Below are 26,083 nucleotides of genomic sequence, written 5' to 3' on the forward strand. Positions count from 1 at the left end.
AGAATGGAAAGCAGTCGACGTCGCCCAAAACACGTCATCTCGGATCCACCCGATCCACTAACGGTGCTTTTAGGTAATTCAAGCACCGGTCACCGTTCTCGTCGAACCCGTCGCTTGCGACGAAGGGCTCGACGAGTAAATTAACTCTCAGACACAGCCCACTGAGTTTCTCGCCGGATCTTCTCAGTGGGTCGCGTTTCCGATCCGGTGGTAGATTCTGCGAAGCACGACTCTTGCTAGGGTTCGTGTTAGCAACATCGTCAGGTTTGAGCCCCGTGAGCTCACCTACTAAAGTTAGGGTTACGCTGATATAGCCTCTCAAGGCTCTCAGCTTAGGTAGGAAAAAAAGGCAAAAACAGTTCCCAGTGAATCTTCGACAAAGAACCATCAGCAAGATAGAAACAGTTCTCAGCACATCAGCAAGACAGAAACAGTTACCAGCAGTTCTCCAATAGTACAGTTATCAGAAAACCACCAGTGAATCAGCTACCAGTGAACCAGACAGTTACCTGTGAAACCTCGCTACAGAAGCCGAAACCCATCGAAAGAAACAGCCGTCTTCTACCAGCGCACAAACAGACAGCAGAAAACATTATCACACGACTCGGAAACAGCCATACAGACCGGGTCGTGTACATTTCATGGTCCATTCGAGCCGGATAGAGGACACATTTCATGGTCCATTCGAGCCGGATAGAGGACACATGTCATTATTCTCTCGAGCCGGGTAGAGGATACGTTTTGAAAAGGAAACTGGAACAATGCCGATAACGCGGTCAACAGGAAGAGGACGGATCGAAACAAAACAGTCGCCGCCCTCAGAAACCACAGCTACAGCACAGAGCATGTGGACAGAAACAACCGCGAATACCGTCATGAGTCTGGTAGCCCCCACAACAGAATCATCGTGCGCAACAGCCAACACGGAAGCCACGACGAAACTCGCAGAGAAACCTGGGAACTCAAAAACAGAGGCCGTCAAACAGTATATAGTCAAACAGAATGACGTGCCAACAAAACAGCGCGCCGGTACAGTCAAAACTGACCGGTCGCGAAACAGAAAAGAACAGAAGATAGCCAAAGCTAGAGAAGAGCTCGCCCGCCTACAAGTGGAATTGGCAGCCGCCCGACTGGCCACGCTCGAAGCTGGATCTGATGACGAAAACAGCGAATCAGAATACAGTAAGTCAGAACTCGATGAAAGAGTGGGCACGTGGCTGGAAACCCAACCCACAAAAACAGAAAATGACGACCAGCATAATGAAAAACCGGCGGGAACCTGCGACAAACAAGACTTCTCAGATCTAACCGCAGCAATAACACTCGCCGTCAAAGCCGCCCGCGAACCAAGATACACAGAGTTGCCATTCTTCAACGGCAATCACCAAGACTGGCTATCCTTTCGCGCAGCCTATCACGAAACAATGAACTCCTTTACAAAAACAGAAAATATAAACAGACTCAGAAGGAACCTGAAAGGAAGGGCAAAGGAAGCCGTTGACGGATTACTTATAACAAACGCTGATCCGTCCGACGTCATAAGAAGTCTAGAAGCGCGATTCGGAAGACCGGAAACGATAGCCATAACGGAGTTAGACACGCTACGAGCTCTGCCAAGACTAACAGAAACACCAAGAGACATTTGTATATTCTCCAGTAAGGTGACCAACGCCGTAGCTACGCTTCTTGCATTAAATTGCACACATTACTTATATAATCCGGAAACTACCAAAACAATGTTAGAAAAACTCACACCAACACTACGTTACCGATACTACGACTTCACCGCGATACAACCGAAGGAGGATCCGGATCTGATTAAATTTGAAAAATTCATGAAAAGAGAAGCCGAACTGTGCAGCCCTTATGCACAGCCTGAACAGGCAGGGCACTACTCGCAGCCCGCACAACATAACAGACGCACACAAAACGTGCACATAGTCAGTGAGAAGCCATCACGAGCTAAATGTCCGTTATGTAGCAACACCGAACACACCACAACAGACTGCTACATATTCAAGAAGGCAGACTCAAACACAAGATGGGACATCGCTAAGAATAAACACCTGTGTTTCCGATGTCTACAGTATAAGAATAAAACCCACAACTGTAAACCGAAGACGTGTGGCATCAATAATTGCAAATATACTCACAACAAGATGCTACACTTCGACAGAAAAATTGAAAAAACAGACAACAGTGACAACGAAACAACAGAGAACATTAATTCCGCTTGGACCGGAAAACAGAAACAGTCCTATTTGAAAATAATCCCAGTCCAAGTACAAGGACCGATAGGCACGGTTGATACATACGCGCTGCTCGACGATGGATCGACGGTGACACTCATAGACGAAATCATTTGCAAGAAGACTGGAATAACAGGATCAATCGATCCGTTACACATACAGGCGATTAACAACATAAAATCAACGGAAACAAGGTCAAGAAGAGTCAACCTCACGCTCAGAGGCCTCAACAGTCGAAAAGAAATAATACAAGCGAGAACAGTTAACGACCTACAAGTAACAGCACAAACAATACCAAAGGAACAGATAGATGAGTATTCGCACCTACGAGACATCAGTGACATCATCACGTACGAGAACGCGAAACCTGGAATCCTGATTGGCCAAGACAACTGGCACATGTTACTAACTTCAAAAGTTAGACGAGGCAACAGGAATCAGCCAATAGCGTCACTGACACCTCTAGGCTGGGTACTGCATGGAGGTCGCACTCGTACCCTAGGCCACCACATAAACTACATAAATCATGCTAGCGAAACCCAGGAAGATGATAAAATAGAAAATCTGGTAAAACAGTATTTCGCTATGGATGCGCTATGCATCACACCAAGAAAACCAAAAACAGACCCAGAGGAACAGGCGCTTCGCATCCTCAACAGCAATACAGTCCACACAACAGATGGAAGATACGAAACTGCTCTGCTCTGGAAAACAGATAATGTCAGTCTACCAGACAACTACAATAACTCGTTAAAGCGACTGATAAATATAGAAAACAAACTCGATCGTAATCCGGAACTGAAACAGAAATACACAGAACAGATGGAAGCACTCGTCGCGAAACGCTACGCCGAGCTCGCTCCGAAAACAAAAACAGAGAACAGAACGTGGTATCTACCTCACTTCGCCGTCGTGAACCCTCTGAAGCCGGAAAAACTCCGAGTTGTCCACGACGCCGCCGCCAGAACAAGAGGGGTAGCTTTAAATGATATGCTGTTTAAGGCACCGGACCTACTCCAATCACTACCAGGAGTGATAATGCGATTCAGACAGCATAATATAACAGTAATAGCAGACATCAAAGAGATGTTCATACAAGTAAAATTGAGACCTGAAGACAGAGACGCGCTCCGTTATCTCTGGCGCAAAGATCAGCGAGATGACAAGCCCCCAGAAGAAAACAGAATGACCTCGTTGATCTTCGGGGCGTCAAGTTCTCCTTCCACAGCAATATATGTAAAGAACTTGACCGCCCAGAAACAAGAAGCCACGCACCCGGAGGCGGCAGTCGCAGTACAGAACAGACACTACGAAGACGACTTCTTAGACAGTTTTAAAGGTTTAAAAGTTGCAATGCACATAACTACAGACTTTCGTCGAAAACACGAAAGAAAGCCGACCTCGAAGACCTTCTGGACCGACAGTAAGATAGTGTTGAGATGGACAAGAACGGGATCACGCTCGTACAAACCGTACGTTACCCAACGCCTGACAGCTATAGAGGACTGTTCAACAATAAACGGGAGGCGATGGTTTCCCACGAAGCACAACTTAGCCGACGACGTGACCCGAAACGTCCCAATGCCATACCAAAATGAACATAGATGGTTCAGAGGGACAGAATTCCTACGCCAACGAGAGGACTCCTGGCCGACGGAATCGGCGTCAGAAACTACAGAACCGACGGGTGAAGTAAATATAGCAGCTGCAGCACCGGCGGGAGCCTCATGGCCGAGGCGTCGCCATGAAAAGTGGAAGTGCCAGTCACGAAATACACACATGCGAGGGAAAAGTGATAGCGACATATCCAGGTCCCGACAACGTGGGGCGCACCGTAGACATCAGAACCAAGGGTGGAGTTCTACGGAGACCAGTACGAAAACTACTGATCCTGCCCATCGAAGAAGACCATCCTGCACCGAGAAATAATGCGACGGACTCGCACGGCGGGAGTAATGTGCAGGACGAAATAGGGTTTTAAATAGTTTTATCAAACAAATAGAATTAATATAGTTCATAAGTAATTACGTAACATAAATGTATAATCTTAAGTTATTTTATAGTCAATATGTTAGTGTATCAGATCAGAGAATGTAAATAGACCAATAGGAACGATTTGTGGAGCGCTTTCACTACGGTAACAGACAGATCAAGGGACCCCCGAAAGTGGCGCGTCGATAGCGCGTCGCGAGATGGGGTACTGAAATAAATATAAAAGGATGGCCATTTATAGGCAAAAACAGTTCCCAGTGAATCTTCGACAAAGAACCATCAGCAAGATAGAAACAGTTCTCAGCACATCAGCAAGACAGAAACAGTTACCAGCAGTTCTCCAATAGTACAGTTATCAGAAAACCACCAGTGAATCAGCTACCAGTGAACCAGACAGTTACCTGTGAAACCTCGCTACAGAAGCCGAAACCCATCGAAAGAAACAGCCGTCTTCTACCAGCGCACAAACAGACAGCAGAAAACATTATCACACGACTCGGAAACAGCCATACAGACCGGGTCGTGTACACATACATTGTTAATTATTTATTTGGCAAAACATTTATTGAAGCAAATTTGTATTTTCTGCGGGAGCTGGAAACAAACGTACGAACCAAGTAGGTACAACTGGACCTAGAATACAAATGTCTTTAACAACGACACTGATTCAATTATAGTAAACAATGTTATGTACTCATATTAATTTGGTAACAATCTCTAATACATGCTGAGTTATATTCGGGAGGCAGCAGTGTGGCTTTAGTCTTAGTATTGCTGACGTCTTCAAGCCACATAGATCGTTCACCATCAGAAGGGTAGTTTGGTCATCGAAGGAATTATTCATACGTGTTTTTCGTAGTATTAAAATAAGTTGTTTTATCATATCGAGGAGTGAAAGGTCTTTGTAGTTAAAGGTCCGCTTTATTTGGTATTAGCATCAACAATTCAATGTTTTTAATCAAACTTCAATTATGTTTACACCATCCAAATAGCTGAAGAAGTTTTTTATTCATGATATTTTTTCCAATGGCCCTCTCCTTTAAACTTTAAAAAATGTCACTTAAACCAAATAGCCTCTCACCCCGCAATATAGTCAATCAAAATTTATTAGAGAATTATTAAATTTTATAATCAGATTCACCTGTTTGAGCCGTAAAAAATGTATCGGAACAAGTTCGGAGTTCATCAACGATGTCAATAAACTAAAATTTTCAAACGCAAATTTATTGGCGAAGAACACTAGGGGAACTATCATTTCAAAGACATCAAAATGCACACTCTAGTCAAGCCATAAACTCTTTTACTACTTATCAAAATCGAAATGACATTGCCGTTGGAATAAGCAGTACGGTATTACCAAAGTTCGAAGCGATCTTTATAGGTAATAAAGAAACAAATGGTCCATTTATATACTGTTAATTAAGAAATTATACTTAAAAAATTCTTGCAATGCTAACGATAATAATAGATAATAATAACGATATAATTAACGCAGTCAAAACTTCATCAAAACATGGCCTTATACCAAAGAGAAAATCACCTGTATTCCAATGGTCTCGTGCGTCCAGTTGGAGTGCTGTAGTTTACTGACACGTCCACACTGACCGCATCTTCTAATGTAGGATTAACTGGTATTGCCTGTAAAATTAATAGTCAACTTTATTATTGTACTAGCCGTACTCGTCCGCTTCGCTGGGCATTTAAAATTAACATAATTATTTACTGTCATTATTATTAGGGAGTTCAACACTCATATAAATATTAGCCGATCCATTATATGGATACCAACTTATTACATGTGGATATTACATATGGATACCAAGTTTCAAGTCAATCGAATGCATGGCTCAGTAGTTATAACGGAACATCCGTAAAAACCACTGTAGATTTATATATTAGTATAGATAAGCAATCTTATAATTTTTTCTTCGAATTGTCATCTAAACTAAGTATTAATTAAAGAAATGGTATTATAATTTCGCGTGACATATCTTCGATTATAAATAATGTATATTTATTTAAAACAATTTAGGGACGGTTTATGATAAATATCCAAAAGTTTTGATTACCCTTTAACTAAGTCTCGTTTTATTCTTATTATACGATGCTACGAGAATTAAAAAAATCCAGGACAATGAATATATATTTTAAACAGTTTCGAAATTTTTAGTAGGCGAGCATTGCAATTGTTAAAGCTGATAATTAAAATTGCTTATATTTTACACTATTCAAACAGTGAATATTTTACAAAAAAAAATGTATATAGAGGAAAGTATTCCAGAACGTTTTAAGGTAAGGAAACGTGTCATGATCGGACATAACGATTAATGCATACTTTTTGAATGTACCTACGACCGTCTTATGACGACCGTCTGGTGTAGTGGTAAGTGACATGGTCACTACACAAGGGGGTCGCGGGTTCGAATCCCGCCAAGGGAAGATATTTGTATGATAAATATAAATGTCTTTTCCAGGGTTATGAATGTATATTAAATTTATGTATGTGTATAATAAAAATCTTACATTTCTTTCCGTTATCTGGTACCTGTAACACAAGTTCTTTACGAACTTATCATGGAACCAGTTAACGTGGCGTGATTGTTAGTAAATATTTATTTATTTATTTATTTATATTTATTTATTTATTTATTACCTACAGCAACCCGTTTTACTGAACCCGATACAACATTTTCATCCAAGCATTTCTCAATTAATCTAAATTAATTTTTAGGAATGTGGATGTCAGTCAGCGTTTATAAACGCAAACAAACAATGAATTCGATCACGTGCCGTATCATGAAAGATAATCGATAGAAGAGTAGACTGAATTAGACGAATATAACAAAAGATAGTCTGAGATAGTAAACAGTACCTAACAACAAAACTGTTGTGCGTTTTGAATAAATGGATGGAACAACTTAAGTCTCAATCAATGTCAAATTATTTCAAGAACAGGTTTCTATGTAATTGGTAAAACATATAGATATTAATGGTAACTTGTTCTTTTGTCTCTGTTACAAGATAGTTGTGTATTTGAGTAGATTTTTTTAAAGAGATTTTTACTGGTGGTAGGACCTCTTGTGAGTCCGCGCGGGTGAGTACCACCACCCTGCCTATTTCTGCCGTGAAGCAGTAATGCGTTTCGGTTTGAAGGGTGGGGCAGCCGTTGTAACTATACTTGAGACCTTAGAACTCATATCTCAAGGTGGGTCGCGCATTTACGCTGTAGATATCTATGGGCTTCAGTAACCACTTAACACCAGGTGGGCTGTGAACTCGTCCACCCATCTAAGCAATGAAAAAAATATATATTGATAGCCGACCCAATTTTATTCGAAAATTTCCGTCGAAAACATTTCGAGCATCGTGAACGATGAATATGTAACGAGTAACACGTGCCTATTATGACACGTGCCTCACATTATGACATCTCGCAAAATCCATTCCCGTATTAAGCAATACTTAAAAGCTAATCAATTCGAAAATGGATGCATATGTCATTGCTAATATTTTGTGCGCGATATTCTTGCCAAATTTTGAATAATTTCTTCATTGAATCTCGAAATTCCATTTAAAAAATGGATAAATGTGAAACTAGAGAAATGTCACCACATATCAATTTGATGATGATTTTCAAGATTATCTTCAAGAGATTAAAACTAAAAAGTATCTGTTTTTCTATTGCTTAAACAAATATTGTTTTTGAATCTGATTAATGTACGTTATCCCTTGTGAGCACAACTTAGTTCGCGTGACCGGTGCTTTCTGCAAATTCTCAAGAGGATAAGCCCCTGTTCATATACTATGTGACTGCTTCGTTTGGTAGTACAGAGTACTCATAGCTCAGATAGCACATTCTATGCCCCTAGAAATTCACGAGTATCTTCATCTGTTCAAGGAAAGCACTTAGATCTGTACAAATATATCGAATACTTTGGAGTCATCAGATCATATCCGTATAGGTCGTAAAGATAGGTGGGCTTCTACTCTAGCTGCCTTTAGTCGTAGTCATCATAGCTCACAACAGACTACTGTTGGATGATTTGATGATTGAATGGAACAACAAACTTCTACACCGTAGTTCAAGTTTAACAGATTATCAGTAATTATCAATTTTTTTATCATTATTTCTATATATATCTAGAATATAATCATTATTTTTAATGAATCTTCCAGTAAAGAAAGCATACATATTGCTAGTAAGTATTATACCTAACTTAAAAATCGAACACATTACTATCTGATTATTTATTACATTTTTTTTCAGTCTTTCCCAATGGCCGCCTGCAAAGCTATCAATTAGCAGTCCCTCGATCTTGCTCGATATGATGTTCTTCTGAGCATCTTCAGTTTTCTGACTATTGCCATTGTCACGCACTCGAGTCAATAACGACGTACTACTTCTCTTACGCATTACTAGCCCACTGAGTTTCTCGCCGGATTTTCTCAGTGGGTCGTGTTTCCGATCCGGTGGTAGATTCAACGAAGCACTGCTCTTGCTAGGGCCAGTGTTAGTAATATTCCCGGTTTGAGCCCCGTGAGCTCACTTACACGTCAAGGAGAAGCTGAAATAGCTTCTCAAGGCTATCGGCAAGGTAGGAAAAAAAACGCATTATTGCAAAGAAAACTTCTGTGCGAGATGTCGTAAGCATTGAGGATGTACTACCAAAGCGTGGCGGTGAATTAATTGAAGTATTAATTGTTATAATAATTACTGTCTCTAGATCGATAAATACTACTTTGATAAAATAATTCTAACTGTCCCAAACAATTTAATTGGAAATAATTTTCGAACTTAGTTTGCACAAAGTAACAAATCTTTGTTGGATGTGTCTGATTTCGAAATACAAGATTTTAATTTTACGCTTCACGCCTATCCTGAAGAATAATGGCTCAAAGCAAATTGCCATAACTAGGTCAGGAGGTCACCGAGTCAAGTATAAATCGAGCGAGGTACTTTATTTAATATCTGCTATATGTGACGTTTTTACGTTTTCTTTATTCCTAAACAGCGCTGCTTTCGGTTGATAGAATTTACTGACACGACTGCGAAGATTCAAGTACATTTGAATCCCCTCCACGGTGTTTCCCGAGCGCTATGACATGTCCTTCTTCAAACGAGGCTTGTGGAGAGTATTAAGCGGTAGGCAGCGGCTTGGCTCTGCCCCTGGCATTGCTGAAGTCCATGGGCGACGGTAACCACTCACTATCAGGTGGGCCGTATGCCCGTCTGCCTACAAAGGCAATAAAAAAAAAAAAAAAAATCACGAAAAATAATTATCAAATTCGTTCCCCTCACGAGACCTTCACTAGACGCCCTACCACCAGTTTTTGAATAACAGCATATTTTTAATTCAAAATTCGTCTTCTCGCATTAAAACTGTATAATCTCAAAACTTACTAGAGAGTGTTTTAAAGGTTTAACATATGATATTTTTAATATTAATCATCTTTGCAACATTTATTTTTTAGTTTTAACCAGTAACATTATCTGTCTTTTAAAGTAAGATAAAATTATGTATTAATTTTGTTAATAGTAGTCAAAATATAGGTAAACTAAAAAAAAAACTAAAACTAAACTATGCTCTTTTGACAGGATTTATCAGAAAAACACCAAATGATTCTGTATATTAACTCAATTTCGAATATTTTTGGAAATTATATACTTTTAATGCTAAAAGACGAATTGTCCTAGAAATAGTTATTTTAGTACCACACAAAATTATAATAATGAACACGAAGCTTTTAACTATTATTTTAAGTCCTCGTTTCAACTAACGATTCCTATGCGGGCGTGATTTTTTAAAACATTTATGATTAAACCTACATTTTTATTATACTTAAATTTATAAACGACCTTTGTACCCAAAAAACGAACCTCTGTTAACCGCGTCTCGTTTAAGCGTCCCGACGCGACGGCTGGAAAAAATCCTTTGAATAATACACGATATGGAGAAATGGTATATAAAGTAGAGTTCCCAATTAACTTCAGCTGTGGAGTTGAGAGCAGCGTTGAATAAATAAAGCGGCGCGGCGGCCGGACCCTTGTCATCAACGGTTCGTTACGCTTTTTGTAGTTCGCTCTTGTCGTACCTACCATACAAGAAGGCGTGTTTGTCTTTAGCTGTAAGAGTAACAAATACTAATTTGTTTAATTAAGTGTTGGACAAACGTTATTAACGACCTGGGACCTATTATCACGGATAAGTCTGTTGTTGCTAATAAGACCGATTTGGGGGACAGTCGTTATTAAATACTGGGACCTATTATCACGGATAAGTCTATTGTTGCTAATAAGTCCGATATTGTGAAGTAGATCGAATTGCGCGTCGAGCAATGCTGGTTGATATTACTATTTCTTATGATGAGAGCCTTGTAAAGGCAGAAAAGGACAAATTAATAAAATGTTTAACCTAGCCCACGAGACTACCGCCATGTGGCATGTTGATTCAACCATAATTATTCCAATAGCTGTGTCGGTACACGGCTTGATAGCGAAAAGTTTCAACCAACACCTTAAGAAACTTTCCTTATCAGTTAGGTTAGGAGTTTGGTACAGGAAGCAGTAATTTTTGATACGGCGCGTATTGTGCGAAGTTTCTCACTTTGCTGCCCTATCTAACCACTAGTGGCCTATGTCGTAGGCACCGCCGCTAGCCGCAGTCTATACATCTAATAAAAATAAAAACGATAATTGCCTATCCTTCTTATTTCTATTAGAAGAATTATATTGGCATGCTCTCGTGTAGCCAACGTACCCATTTTTTGACACAAGCATACGCACGCAGCACTTGCCATTTTGCGTATCTATTCTGTAAGCTGAGTTTGATTTGGAAAAAGGGGTATGGCATAAAGCTGACAAAGCCTCTTTAGCGCGTTATTAATTAAAACGAATAGCATAAGCCAAAGCCCATCCCTTGAAAATAGTGCCCGGCTTCCTGATGTAGGTAACGTCGAAAATAATACCAAAGTATAATATTATTATGAATGTAAGTAAAAATGTTATCATATAACATTTCGTTTATTTCATGTAAAGTTGTTCTGGTTTTTGTGTTTAATACGGTAACCCTAATCTAATTACATCAAATGTTGCGAGATTTAAACATGTCTATGAAGACATTACTACCTTTGTGCCTAGTTTTAGTTCCTATAATGGACAATGTCAAATATTAAATAGATAAAATATATACAAATATTTTATGAATATATTTTAGTTACATAACAAAATCAATTGTTGGATCAGTATTTAATAACAAATTGGACATATGGAAATATGTTGACAACAATGTAAAGTTTTACGCCGATAAAATTAATACTTTTAAGTATGCACTCTTACTGATATATTAGTTCTTTACCTATGACATTGCTATTTAATACGCAGAAAGTTACTTAGTTACTGTAATATGCCGACCAGTTTCAACCTGATCAAAAAAAATTTTAAATTACATGTATGTTTAATAATATTATTATTATTGGGTCACTTACGCTGTGTGTATGCCATCACATGTCTTAGGAATGCCTATTCTATCTATCTATCTTCTAAAATAAATAAAAACCCTCTAGATTCACGTGCGTGGTGTAACTGTCAATCGAAACAATAAACAATAGAGTGATATATTTTTGTATACTATATTTGCGTAATTTATTTATTGATAATTAGATTCGCGTGTAACGCTTAGTGCGGCGCGGTTTGGCAGTAAATACATACCACATTTTCGTGCTTAATTCATTTATCCTGTGGTTTCCGATAAACAGCTTCTGCTGATAATATTTTAGTAATTGCCTGGGAGTGCTTTTTGTTCTATATAGATAACCGAAGTCACTGCCTACTTAGTGTTAATTGGTGGCTGGAACTCATATACATCATAACGTACTAAATGTCGACTACCTTGAGACATATGTTGTGAGTTGTGGGTTCCAACTGTGTAAGGGCTCGTAGCGAGTAGGCCAGTACTCGCACACGAGAAATCATGATCTAAGGAATCGTTTGAGATGATCCCATGATCTCGTTTTTACCATCGCACCGCCCACCACCGGAGTAGAGTTCATCCATATTACCTGGAGCCACTGCGTTCAGCCACAGTGCATTTTCAGAGATATTTTGTGCCACGTACCATCCGGCTTTGGAATGAGCTCCCCTCTACGGTGTTCCCTGAGCGCTATGACATGTCATTCTTCAAACGAGGCGGTGGAGAGTACTTAATCAGGGGCACTACTGAAGTACATGGGCGACGGTAATCACTCACCATCAGGTGGGACGTAGGCTCTAAAAGGGCTAAACGTCTCTAGCTCTAAAAGTCTCCCTAAAAGGGCAATAAAAAAATACGACTAAACGCAACTCCACATCGAATGACACCTTTTATATAACAGACCGGATTATGTTGGACTCCGGCGCCTCCAGAGAGGAAGAGGGAGAAGAGGAAGAAAGAGAGAGAGAGAGAAGAGGAACTAAAGTCCACCTCTTTTTCCAATTCCTACCGGGAGACATCGTATGCCACCGACATCATCTCATCTGACGTTCTGTACTAACCACTATTATTGTCAATTAGTTTTTGTATATAAATGCGTGTTGTGTTTATATCCATTCAGTGTGCTATATAAAATTGACCTGACATATACAAAAAATAGAAGTCTCCCCATTTGTTCATCTTCCGTTCAAACTGCAAGTGGCTGAAGGCTAGTACAGCCAGCCACTTCAGGCTGTTCTCCATTTAAACCAGAATGAGTGACTAGTTCGCGGCACAAATAAGCAAGATAGTGGTATTTATCCAAGCGGGTGGACGATACGTCTTACCACCAGTAAGGTATTAGGAAACTCACCATTATCATCAAATCGGTTTGCAGTCTAGATTCTGACGTTATATATATGTCCGTGTCGGTTTGATTCCAGCGCAGGAGAGTCCCAGCCGTGATCGCCTCGCCTTCATAACGAAAGCTCTCTTTCAAGTCTAAAATGTTGCTGTCCATTTCCACGATCTGAAGATTCTGAGGCACGCTCGGGTCGTATTTCAAGTAGTTGTCCTGGAGGGAGCTGATGTCGAATTTTTTCGAGTGCTTAGAAAGTTCTAGAATCGGCTTGTCCCGTTTCCGTTCGCGCAGTGCAATGTGGAGGGGAATCGGAGTGGCTATGTGTATGGACAGTTGACGTGCTTCGTGCGGCACCATCGTCATGCGAGTCCAGCCTAGGAATAAAAGGGTGTGATTAGTTTATTGCAGCCAGTACTGGTTTTAAAAAAAAAAAGAAAAAAAATTAAATGAAACAATTTTTTTGCTCTGTGGTAAGTATTCTTTAAACGAGCAATTCTTGTGTCTATTTAAAAGTTTTTAATGCACGGGTGGCGGTCAGACACGTTTTTAATTATTTCAATGAAGCTATATCTTTCGCTAAGGTTTGGTTTCTTAAAAAAGTTTATCTATCCCCCGAGAACAAACATGAATTTATATTATTACGTTTTATATCACCGTCTTGTGAACATCTCACTTATAATATTAATATTAGCGCTAAGCTGGTACCTCAAAACTTTATAAGGTGTTAGTACAAAGCAATGTTACCAATCTATAATAATATTTTTTGCATAAAACTCGGGTTTTTTGACTTTAGTTATCTCTTACATAACGAAATTTAGAAAGTAAAATATCATTACTGCTTTGATAGGAGCATCCGGCTCCTATCCCGTGTAAAAAATAATTATAAAATAAATGTATTCTCAATTCCCAGTTCTTACATCCCAGTCTGTAACTATTAAGCTAACGAAGCGATCATCTATGGGCTTCAATAACTAAGCTTCATTGGAAGTTAAATCCCTACAAATACACAGAGTCATACAAATAGTCATTGTGGCCTAAGGGATAAGACGTCCGGTGCATTCATGTTGAGCGATGCACCGATGTTCGAATCCCGCAGGCGGGTACAAATTTTTATAATTAAATACGTACTCAACAAATGTTCACGATTGACTTCTACGGTGAAGGAATAACATCGTGTAATAAAAATGAAACCCGCAAAATTGTAATTTGCGTAATTACTGGTGGTAGGACCTCTTGTGAGTCTACGCGGGTAGGTGCCACCACCCTGCCTATTTCTGCCGTGAAGCAGTAATGCGTTTCGGTTTGAAGGGTGGGGCAGCCGTTATAACTATAGTTGAGACCTTATAACTTATATTCTCAAGATGGGTGGCGTATTTACGTCGTAGATGTCTATGGCCTCCAGTAATCACTTAACAGCAGGTGGGCTGTGAGCTCGTCCTCCCATCTAAGCAATAAAAAAATAAAAAAAGTTAAGTTCATTTAAATTAACTTTAAGCTCATACAAATTAAAACTTCGATGAAACTTTAATTTTACTCTACAAACTAATCAAAGTAAATTAATTTCGCATCGCTTCGCTCTCTCTAGAAAAAAAAAATAAAAAAATTCGTTAAGTTTGAATATTTTAGAACTGTAATATTAATTTTATAAATTACAAGCTATATCAGAGACAATTTTTCTTTTCCTTGTCCTATCTATTATTCTAGCTCAAGATAGAGCTGTCGATCTGAAGATTCCAATTCTTATTTGGTATATTCACGAATTGTAATACTACATAGCATCCTTGACTATAATTATTGAACGAGACGTTGTTTACTTAGAAGCAATCATTATGATCATAAAACTGTTTAACAAATTGACAAACTCATGTTTTCAATAACCAGTACCAAACCAACAACTATATAACCGAACCAGTAACCAGTGTGCGTAGTGCGAATTTTTTAACGTTCTCGATAGCGTAAAAGTTAACTCAAATTTGTATGCAGTTGTAACAGCGCCCCTAGCGGCAAACGTTCCAACTCTATACAAATTTGAGTTAACTTTTACGCTATCGAGAACGTTAAAAAACTCGCACTAAGCACACAGTTCAATTCATAGTAAAACCAGCCTGTTTATTTTCTTTATCTCGCATAGTAAATTATCAGTAAAAGTGAAGTTAATTTTGCTCGCGAAATACTAAAATTTTGTGCTTTACTAGGATGGTCTTGTGAGCCCGCGCGGGTAACTACACCAACCTACCCATTTCTATTTCGAAGTAATAATGCGTTCCAATTTGAAGGGAGGGACTGCCTTTGTACTATATAATTGAAATTTACACCTCATGCCTCAAGCTGATGGTGTTCTTGTTGTGATGTCTATTGTCTCCTTTAACCACTTAACACTAAGTGTGCCTTAAGCTTGTTCATCTATCTACGCAATAAGAAAAAAATGCGTGCGTATATAATTATCCTGTGTATTAACAATGCCATTCTCATGTTATTTGGGAATGAGCTATCAAGTAACCAATGACGAAGGTTTTTGATTCTGTTTAATATTGACAGTCAAACTTTGGCCAGCGGTAAGTCCTGTTTAAGCTAGGATCTCTTAGAAACTAATTAATAGTTATGAAGTTGTCCAACTATCAGTGAAAATCAAATGTTGATAAGATGATGTTAAGTCTAAGGAATGTTGATATTAGTTATTCTATCAATAGACCTTTAGGTAAGTGAGTGATGTCTTTGCTGAAGGACCGGTATGTTAGCATCAATGCTCACTTAAAATGATTATTGAGAATTTGTATAGAAAGCTCAAAGGAACTGTTTGAAAGAACGAAAGCAAAATTTGGCCACAAATGACGTCATCCGCTGTGAAGATTTTTGTAAAATTTGCATGCGGAGTCACTGACCGTTTCTCATTGAAGTTTCGTAACAGACCTGTGGTTAACTTTGAACAGCTTACATTTTGATCGGCTGCAATCAACAGATATGTACTAATACCTATACATACATATGTTTGATTCAATACATACCGTTACCGAGTAATCTTGTGTATGTGTTAGTGTTGTTGTTGCAGTAGCCGTCTGGGCACCAGTTGCAGGTTGTATCTGATGAATTGCATTGACCTTTCACGCACGTACCCTGAAATACAATTGTCTTCGTTTAGAACCTCTAAACTAGGCCGTATTAAGAGACAATTAAAATTCTATGCGTGTTTGTGACAGTCTTTCGTGACTCTTTTCGGCTAAAAATTGTTACATGTTTTTTATCATTTGACAACGCAAAAATACCATACGATGTTAGTCTGATGATGAGGTCAGAAAGTGACCATAGACATACAACAGATCTAGATTAGGTTTCTCCTCAAAATGTACTGGATAGAGTCCAGAATTGAATGATGGAGCAAGAATCTAATGAAACTCGACAACGAAATTAGATGCTTTTTGAATTTGTAAAAGAAAAATACTATTGAATAATTAATTTTGTCTCCATATCATTGCTTTTTCTACGGTTTTCGCGAGCTGTAGACATAATTAAAACTACATACTTTCATAATTCAATCTTATGGCTTTTATTGTCGTCAGAATATTATGTCCGACGTTTAAAAATAATATTATAGTGATAAAAACACAAGATTAGGTCACAAATGTGGGCTTAATTTTTTGATTGTATTTTTTTTAGTTTTAGTTTCGAAAAATAATGTAGACGCAAAAAATATTGTGATCCAAAGAAAACTGATAATTCATAAGCTAACCCTTTTGTTTAGGGAACAGCTTTGTGATTCCTTCCCTCCTTTTTTTTAAATTACAACTTCTTGCGATGCCATTGCTGCCAATGTTTATCAAAATCTTTAATTCTTAAATACAGACATATTCTGTTAAATGAGAAATTATATGGAGCGAAATTAAATAAATTTGATTTATTTGAGACTGTAATTAAGTAAGATAAATGAAACGAGATGAGATGGGTTTTTCCATTTTACAAAGCCCAGTAAAATTGTGGTTATTTACCGAGACTGCAGGGGACATTTTAGTATAAATCGATAAGCTCAAAATAAGGTGGGCCACTGCACGTGAAGCGTTTAAGACAAAAGAGTTCGAGAACTCTTTCTCAGAGAGTTAGCAGAGTCATCTAATTGATATTTATTTATATATATATTTTATATATGTATTTATTTAATTTTATTTACGAGTATTTGTATTTAGAAATAGTATTTATGTTATATATTACATACATATGTTTAAGTACCTAATATCACTATAACACTACACCTACCAAGGTTCATCTCTGCACTCCCCTAAGGTAGACTGTCAGAGAATGCCTATAGCATTAAGTCCGCCTATACTGTCAAGTATTTAAAGTTATAAATAAATAAATAAGCTACATCAGCGGCTTTGTTTCATTTTTTTACATTTGTGCACCTCCACAGATTCTAAACGTTTAATCACATCATTGCTACACGTTTAAGTTTGAGGAAATCCTAAATTAATAAAATAACACAATTCACCCAAATTCGCTCCTTGCGTTCCCGCCAAAATGTATGCCTTGATTTGATTGATGTGCTGATAGTAACAGATAAGGATACTTAGATACTCTAAGATTATAGAACTGTGTAGCACTAATTTATTAAAACTGATAATGATAGAAAAGAGCGTGGCCTAGTGCCACCGTGACTTGCCCATAGCATTGACTTGCAAAATACTATCAATTATTTCACGACGAGGTGTTTTACACTGTACATTGAAATCTTGGGAATGATATTACTGATGTTAAGGAGTCTTGTTATTCCGCATGGGTAGACATCACTACCCTGCCTATTTCTGCCGCGAAGAAGTTATGGGTTTCGGTTTGAAGGGTGGAGAAGCCGATGTACTCTAAAACTGAGACTAAGAAAGTCGGGTTTCAAGGCGGGTGGCGGAATTTACGTTGCGAATATGCTATGATAATATATGTGTAGTTTAAAAACTTTTTTTTTAACCTTTTGATGCTGGTTAATGTGTGTTACTGGATATGGTATTATTGATTATCATCGGTCCTTGATACGTGTGCAAAATTTTCAAATTAATCGAACGTTTGAAGTCAGTGTAAATAATGATCAATGATTCCGCTACATACAAAAAAAAACATACCCAACAAACTTAATAAAAGAGTGTTAAAAACTAATAATGATTTTAAATACAAGCTTTAAAAGACGAGGAAAATAATATTTTAGACATGACCGCGACTATCCACGTGGTTCGAGTTCGTGTCTCCGACGAGATCTTTGTTGAATATATTTCGTATTCACAGAATGGCTGTACTTGTCATATTTGTGTTTGCGCTATTCATCATAGCACGAAAGAACATCTTAGTCTGAAGTTAACTAGTATTTCGTTGCACCTACCTTAGGTATTAAGTCCGCCATTGTAAATTTTACTTGAAGTGTAATAAATAAATAAATAAAAATAAAATAAATATGGAAGGTTGGATTTATTGAACTCAAAACTGGTTTAAGGCCAATGCGAAAATTAAAAGCGACGAAACGGAAAAGTGACATTTGAAAGAAATCATCATCAATATAGGCCACTCCCAGGAGTATGGTTAGAGTCTGTTGATTATGGAGGCCTTGCCCATGGCTCCCATAATCAATATCCTGTGCTGCCCGATTCTTGTCAAGTATTTCGGTGTATCTTTAGAATTATACATTTAATTGCCATGTATATACTGATTCGTCAATTTCAGACGCTAGTAATCTTGATCTGGTAATTTAATTCAGGTAATTATTGATATCGAATCGTCCGTATAAAATAAAAGAAAATTTTATTACTATTAACAAAACCCCTTTACATTCTGAAACGCGAGTTTAAAAGCCTCATAAAACTGTATACCCATCATTCAACCGCCGCGTCGGTACTTTCAAAAGAACAATATTTACCGCAATATCTTTTAAAATGTAACTCCGCCGAAAGAAATATGATTATGTACTGACTCTGTTATTCAAAGCGATGGTAAGCACATCGAGGGCTTATGGTAATGTGGCCGAATAAAAAATATATGTTTACATTTTATTGCGTCACTTTAAAAGGTTTATACTTCGCAAATTGTGTGATTGCCCTCCTAAGTCCTTGATATGTTAAATTTTATGTTTTATTCATCATTTTTACTTATTTTGAAAAACAATTTATCACAGTATTATGTTAAGCTGTCAACATCTCATCTGAAATTGGTAAGTACGCAAGCGGTTCCAGTTAATGATCGGAAATCGCGATGGCAATTTTAAGTTCATAACAATTTTATCAGTTGCAGTGAAGGGCTCGTGGTGTTAAGGCGAAAGATATTTGTCAGTCTATACTACTTGCGAGTCATTTTTGTACTATTGTACACTACTAAGGTTAATCCCGAACGTGGATACCTAATGGTGCCAGAAACACTCATTGCGGTTTTTTTTTATTGCTTAGATGGGTGGACGAGCTCACAGCCCACCTGGTGTTAAGTGGTTACTGGAGCCCATAGACATCTACAACGCAAATGCACCACCCACCTTGAGACATAAGTTCTAAGCTCTCAGTATAGTTACAGCGGCTGCCCCACCCTCCAAACCGAAACGCATCACTGCTTCACGGCAGAAATAAGCAGGGCGGTGGTACCTACCCGTGCGGACTCACAAGAGGTCCTACCACCAGTAATTACGCAAATTATAATTTTGCGGGTTTGATTTTTATTACACGATGTTATTCCTTCATCGTGGAAGTCAATCGTGAACAGTTGTTGAGTAAGTATTTCATTAGAAAAATTGGTATCCGCCTGAGATTCGAACACCGGTGCATCGCTGAACACGAGTGCACCGGACGTCTTATCCCTCAGGCCACGACGACTACAATATTTGGTATGTGGTTCTACCATATTTTCAGTCTGTAGCATGTTATTCAAGCGCGACTTGTTTTTGATATTAAAAACCATTGCAAAGGCATATCGGGCAAATGAAGTTGCGGGTTTTTTTTCGGATTTGATAGTGCAATTGGAATACAAATTAAAATCGTTTATTTCAATTTAAATGTCAAACATACTTGTAGAATTTCAAAATCGTGTTATATCTACCAATGGTTCCAAGAAAAGCCGACAGTCGTGAGAAGAATTGGCAAGGCAAAATGTGGCGGAATGTACTATATCTTTGTATCATCATTAAATATGTATTTTGCGTTATCTGCTTTTAGAAGTAATTTTACAATTTTCAAATTAGACATTTAAAATAATTAACACGGTCTGAACCCACATCGTGTTCTCTGTGAAGTAATTGTTTACTTTAAAACCCAGTTAACTGCACAAATGCTCTTTATTAGTTAGGTTCATGTACAGATCATAATTGAAAGTTTTGTGGGATCAGGAGAAAAATACCATGATTGTTATTATTATTACAGAATCGTATTTTGGGATTGGCATTGATATTATTGGGTATACAGGAACTTTTTTAATTGCCCTTTTATTATTCATTGCTGGTGATGGGTTACCGTCATGGACGTCAACAATACCACGTGCACAGATAAGCCTCTACCTACTACAAACAATAAAGGAAACCGATCTAGAAGAGTTGCAAAGTTTGAAATAATTTAACGTAATTAACGCTTATTTCCTGAAATTTATAATCACATTTGGGATTATCATTTTTGAATAACTAGTATACGAATATATATTTTTTTCTTTTTATATAGTATACATACCTGTATACGAATAACAGTAGAACATTCCAAATGTAATTTTGAAAATATGTGACTGTTCATTTTTATATTATATTATGTTTATCCTTACTCAAACTACATGTTTAATTTTTAGCAAAAATTGTTTTCATGAATTTTCCAAAAAATAAAAATAAAGCACATACGGCTGATAAAAAAAAAATTAGTAAAACAGTCATCAATAATGTATGTATGTTTACCTGGAAGCAAACGTCGAAGGGTCGAAGGTAGCTGCAGGGCGTTCCGTCGGGTAGGGCTCCGAAATTGGTGGGCGACCCTCCAGCGTAGTCCACACACGAAATTTCGCAATGGTTGGACTCTAGGGAATATATCGATGCATCCATTACGTATTAAAAAAAGGATGGAAACAGCCTAAAAACAATAAACAGCCAAAACGGATTCGTGTCTAAATGAAAACTTACCAGACGTTTTGTGACAGGTTCATCGTAGCGAAACAGTAGGCTAGTAACTAAATTACTCATTATTTCGAAACACAATTTTTTTTTTTGCTTGTATGGGTGGACGAGCTCACAGCCCGCCTGGTGTTAAGTGGTTACTGGAGCCCATAGACATTTACAACGTAAATGCGCCACCCATGCTTGAGATATAAGTTCTAAGATCTCACTAGAGTTACAACGGCTGCCCCACCCTTCAAATCGAAACGCATTACTGCTTCACGGCAGAAATAGGCAGGGCGGTGGTACCTACCCGCGCGGACTCACAAGAGGTCCTACCACCGAGTAATGAAAATAGATAGACAGATATTGGAGAGCACTGAGAAATCGTGATCATACCGTTGGCATGTAAATAAGGTATGAGTCTGCTCTGTTGGCGATGGCAGAGGTCGGAGCGGATGTCTCTGGTTGCAGCGCACGAAGACCCTGCCCAGCAAGTCGCTACTTGAGATCCAGCACCCTCACATGCGCTCTCTGATACAAACCTACAATGAACCGATTATACAGTATATATTTTTAAATTTTTTTAATTGCTTAGATGGGTGTTCGTGCTCACAGCCCACCTGGTGTTAAGTGGTTACTAGAGCCCGTCCACAACGTAAATGCGCCACCCACCTTGAGATATAAGTTCTAAGGTCTCAAGTATAGTTACAACGGCTGCCCCACCCTTCAAACCGAAACGCATTACTGCTTCACGGCAGAAATAGACAGGGCGGTGGTACCCACCCGCGCTGACTCACAAGAGGTCCTACCACCAGTAACCACATCTACCAACGTCAATGCGCCACCCACCTTGAGATATGAGTTCTAAAGTTTCAGTATAGTTATCGTTATATAGTTAACTTTTACGCTATCGAGAGCGTTAAAACTCTTAACTTAACGTTACCGTAATTACAAGTACAGTAAATTTGTTGTCATGTCAACAGGCACGTGGTCCTATAACTATATATTCGTAAACACTGCTAAATTAGGTGTGTTATACATTAAAAACTACCCTAAATCACATTCGTATCACTGGTTCGAAATTCAAATTCTAACTTGTTTGCTATTTTTCCAATAATGCGTGTTAAAATTCAACAATTTTAGCTAATCAGTATATAATAAAATAATAGAGGAAACTTAACTGGATATTAGAACATTATTAAAAACAAAAAAAGTACGATTTCTAAGCTTTTTAAAAAAGTTCCTATTTAAATTGTCATCCGTGTTGGCGTTATCAAATGCGTAAAATGAAAAATATAAATGAACATTATATAATACTAGCTGACCCGGCAGACTTCGTAGTGCCTCAATCGATAAATAAAAGACCTAAACTTTTGTTTAAGATAAACTTAAAACAAACAAAAGGAATCCGTCCGACGGGGGACACATCAAAGGAAAAACAAAATTGTTATTTTTATTTAATTCCGAATATTTTTATATTTATCTAACCTTTTAAACCTTCTCTGGACTTCAACAAATAATTCAAGACCAAAATTAGCCAAATCGGTCAAGCCGTTTTCATGTTATGTCGTGACAACGGAAAACGGGTTTCATTTTTATATATATAGATTATCAATAAATGAGTGATTGACTAAATTGTGATGAAGCATTTTTTATTCTGATAAATGCCTAAATACAAAAAAAATGGAAAATTTGAGTTTAAATTCATGACAAGATTACTTTATTTATTGGCGGCAAAATTGAAAACAACCTCTGACTCTGTCACACTTTGAAATATACGATACGAATATTTCAATAGTATTAAGACTGTATCCTCATGAGGATATCCATCAATGACCCATCAATGACCTTAAATTCAAGATGTTGATAACTTCAGTAGCCAATGATTAAAAAAAGCTAGTAATTTAACTCCAAATTTCAACAACTCTCAAACACAATTCGGACCTCGCGTAAGATTTAAGTGAGCACAAAAAATGTATATTGATGTATGGTATTTTTGAATGTCAAACTATATTATCAGTAAACGTAATCAATCATTGCCTGTTTGACCGCTAATTTAACTGTCACTTATTATTCGTTCGATCCTGATATTTCGTTTGAGTCTGCAATTTAGATGTTCACGTCAAAATTATAATACAATTTGAGTGTATTTATTTCTGTTTCTCAGGCCTTAAATCGGGCCAGCGAGCCCGTCATTGACGCGGTTGCATGTTGCATCCACATGTTTTGTGAATGAAGTTACATTGTAAACTTTTTTTTTTTGGTTGATGACAAATGAATTGTATACTGTGAGAATTTTCAAGAGCATCAATCGTGTTTTTGATCGGTATCGATTTGTGTATTATTCTCCGTTTTTAATTCTGTATTTAAGTAGGTGTATTAATGGTTACCTTATTAATAAACTAGTAGATGTAGTAGTATCACTGTTTAGTATTCGAGGGGAATTATAATAAAAATATTATTCTTCAGTGACAAAGATCAATCCTTTGCCAATTTGTGTATTCCACTTCAAAAAATCAACATAACATTTTTTTTTTAAATTGGTTTTCATCACAATCAAACCTTGAATTTAATTTTACTAGAGGTCCTGCAGTAGTCGAAATTCGACTATAATTAATTGGAATTGTAAGTTTGTCCACTATTATGGTTGTATTTTATACTTCTATAATCACAAATTTCGCCAAGACTACACTATAAAAAATATTAATAAAGACAAACAATATTTAATCTATTCTCAATTTGACCACAGACGTCAATAACAAAAGGTTGACAATAAATAGTATGCATGCGTGTGTGCGTCAAATACATGGTATGTAGTGTGTGTAATGTTTTCTTTATTGATTTAATGTATCTTTTAGGCTTTATTTAAAAAAAAAAAGCATTGTGCACTTCTTCTCTATATTCTCTATAAGTGTGGAAAATTTCATACTCCTCCGTCCGCGCAATTTTCGTAAAAAAGGATACACAGTTTTTGCTTCACGTATTAATATATAGATATATGATGTAAATAAATGTATGAGTTAGTGCTTCATTGCTTTCTTTTAAAAAGCTATATCTTACACTTACTTACCCTCTGTATTTGCATTTTCGTGTTCTTGTCCTGAGGCCGTAACCACAATCTGCGTTGCATGCGCTCCACTCCTCCCAATCTCCCCATTCTGGAGTATGTTTGTTTTCAACCTTAGTCTCTTTACTGTGGCCAGGCATCGGCTCGCAGACACGATCCACGCACCACTGAACAATGCAATTATGGCTGATTAAAATGTGCCTTAATTAATAAAATGTTGATACTATTTCATACAAATCGTGATTAGGAGGAAAATTTAGTGTCAAGAAATGGAAGTTTTGGATGGTTGCCTGAACTAAATGAGAAATTTGAGTACGTTTTCAGAACGTTTAAGTGTCCCGATAATCAATTTATGAATTAAAGAATCCTAATAATAATAGTCGGGTTAGTTAATGAAATCGAAAGATAGTGCGTGTTCGTATACTCCAACATCCTTAAGCTAGTGCTATAATTTGCCAATCATCTATCCGTATAAAAATTATACCTTACCTCGTTTCTGAATTTGTAACCACGTAATTTCTATTTAAGTACACGTACTACTGATAGAATATATACCTAGTCTTGCCATAAATACCGAGAGAAAGATAAAAAAATTCTGTTGCAAATAACTTTTATTACTTTTACAGTGTGTTAGTTTAATACATAAATATAAAACAATTTAAAGTACAAAAAGCTTATTCGAAGTGGTCTCCATTGGCTGCAATACAGTCCTTTAAATGTTGAGGCCAGTTATCAATAGAAGCACGCACTCTTTCCATGGAAACATTTTTCACTGCCAATCGTACGAATTGTTTTAGGGACTCCAAATTATCATGGCGTTTAGAGCAAGCCGTACTCTCTAAAACTGACCATAAATCATAATCCAGCAGATTAAGATCGGGATTAGACGACGGCCGGTCTTCAGCTCTGATGAAGTACACAAACATTTTACTAATACCAAGCGTATGGAGAGTTTTAAAAATTGTATTTGGCTCCATACCTACTTTGTGTAATGCAATCACAGCGATTCGGTTCTCTTTATCACCCCACTCCATTTTAATATCGCAAATTTTGTACAATGTATTGGCGCCAAAATGAGAATACTCAATGAGCAATCATATAAAAATGACAGATTCCAAATTCAAATGTAATATTTTGTTTATTTTTAATTGTTACAGTATTTATGGCCAGACTAAGTATATGTATATCGAATTTAAAGTGACTCATGAGGTAAAGTCACCCAGTCATTTAGTTCATCTACGTCTATCAATATTCGTCTCTGAATCAAGTTGAATGGGTAATCATGGACCATGACGTATCGATTGAAATCTCCTCAGCTTGAAATTGGATCCGCTATGTAAGTAATTCAAATTGCCATAAAAGCTTTCTGGGATTACGTTCTCGTCTCCTTTGTGCGTTAGTGCGCAAAAACCGTCAATATTTATCTGTCGGTCCCGGCTGCCGTCATTTGCATAGCTCGCAAAATATACCCAACAAAGAATTTTATCGAATTTATGCGCAAACACGAGTGCTGGTCGTCCGAACATGGAATACACATTGTGGTATGTGGCAACGTCATAATCAATGCAGTGACCGATTCCACAATGCAAATTAATGTCGAATTGAATACCCTCGAAATAGAATCATTAACATGACGCTCAAAGCTATGGCTTAAATTAGAAACTCGGGATTAATTGATCATTTAATTGCAGAGATGGGGCTAGCGTTGCGTATGTGGCTAATGCGAACGCTTAATGCACGAACCCGCATTTAAAAATGTTAGAATTAATTAAAGTGTTGTAGTTGGTTTAACAATCAAAGCGTTGTTTTTAAGGAAGATCCTTGCTTGATCCTTGGAAGAAAGAAAACTCGCCTTAATAAAAAACTATACTGATCTAATTCTTT

The 26,083-nt window shown here is 37.5% G+C and overlaps 1 protein-coding gene across 2 annotated transcripts in view; it reads right to left on the reverse strand.

The window, feature by feature from the left end:
* Adamts-1 (A disintegrin and metalloproteinase with thrombospondin motifs 1) overlaps positions 1–26,083 on the reverse strand; it is a 76,713-nt gene that overhangs the window by 14,557 nt on the left and 36,073 nt on the right. For both annotated transcript variants that reach the window (XM_089730068.1, XM_028170071.2), the window contains exons 8-13: positions 24,203–24,366; positions 21,529–21,674; positions 20,935–21,053; positions 16,055–16,163; positions 13,062–13,423; positions 5,782–5,879 (exon numbers count right to left, since the gene is read on the reverse strand). In XM_089730068.1, coding sequence (XP_089586194.1) covers positions 5,782–5,879; positions 13,062–13,423; positions 16,055–16,163; positions 20,935–21,053; positions 21,529–21,674; positions 24,203–24,366 — 998 coding nt within the window. The remainder of the gene's footprint in view (positions 1–5,781; positions 5,880–13,061; positions 13,424–16,054; positions 16,164–20,934; positions 21,054–21,528; positions 21,675–24,202; positions 24,367–26,083) is intronic.

The sequence above is a fragment of the Bombyx mandarina genome, chromosome 09 (assembly GCF_030267445.1).
Source record: "Bombyx mandarina strain Sakado chromosome 09, ASM3026744v2".
NCBI classification, from domain to species: Eukaryota; Metazoa; Arthropoda; class Insecta; order Lepidoptera; family Bombycidae; genus Bombyx; species Bombyx mandarina.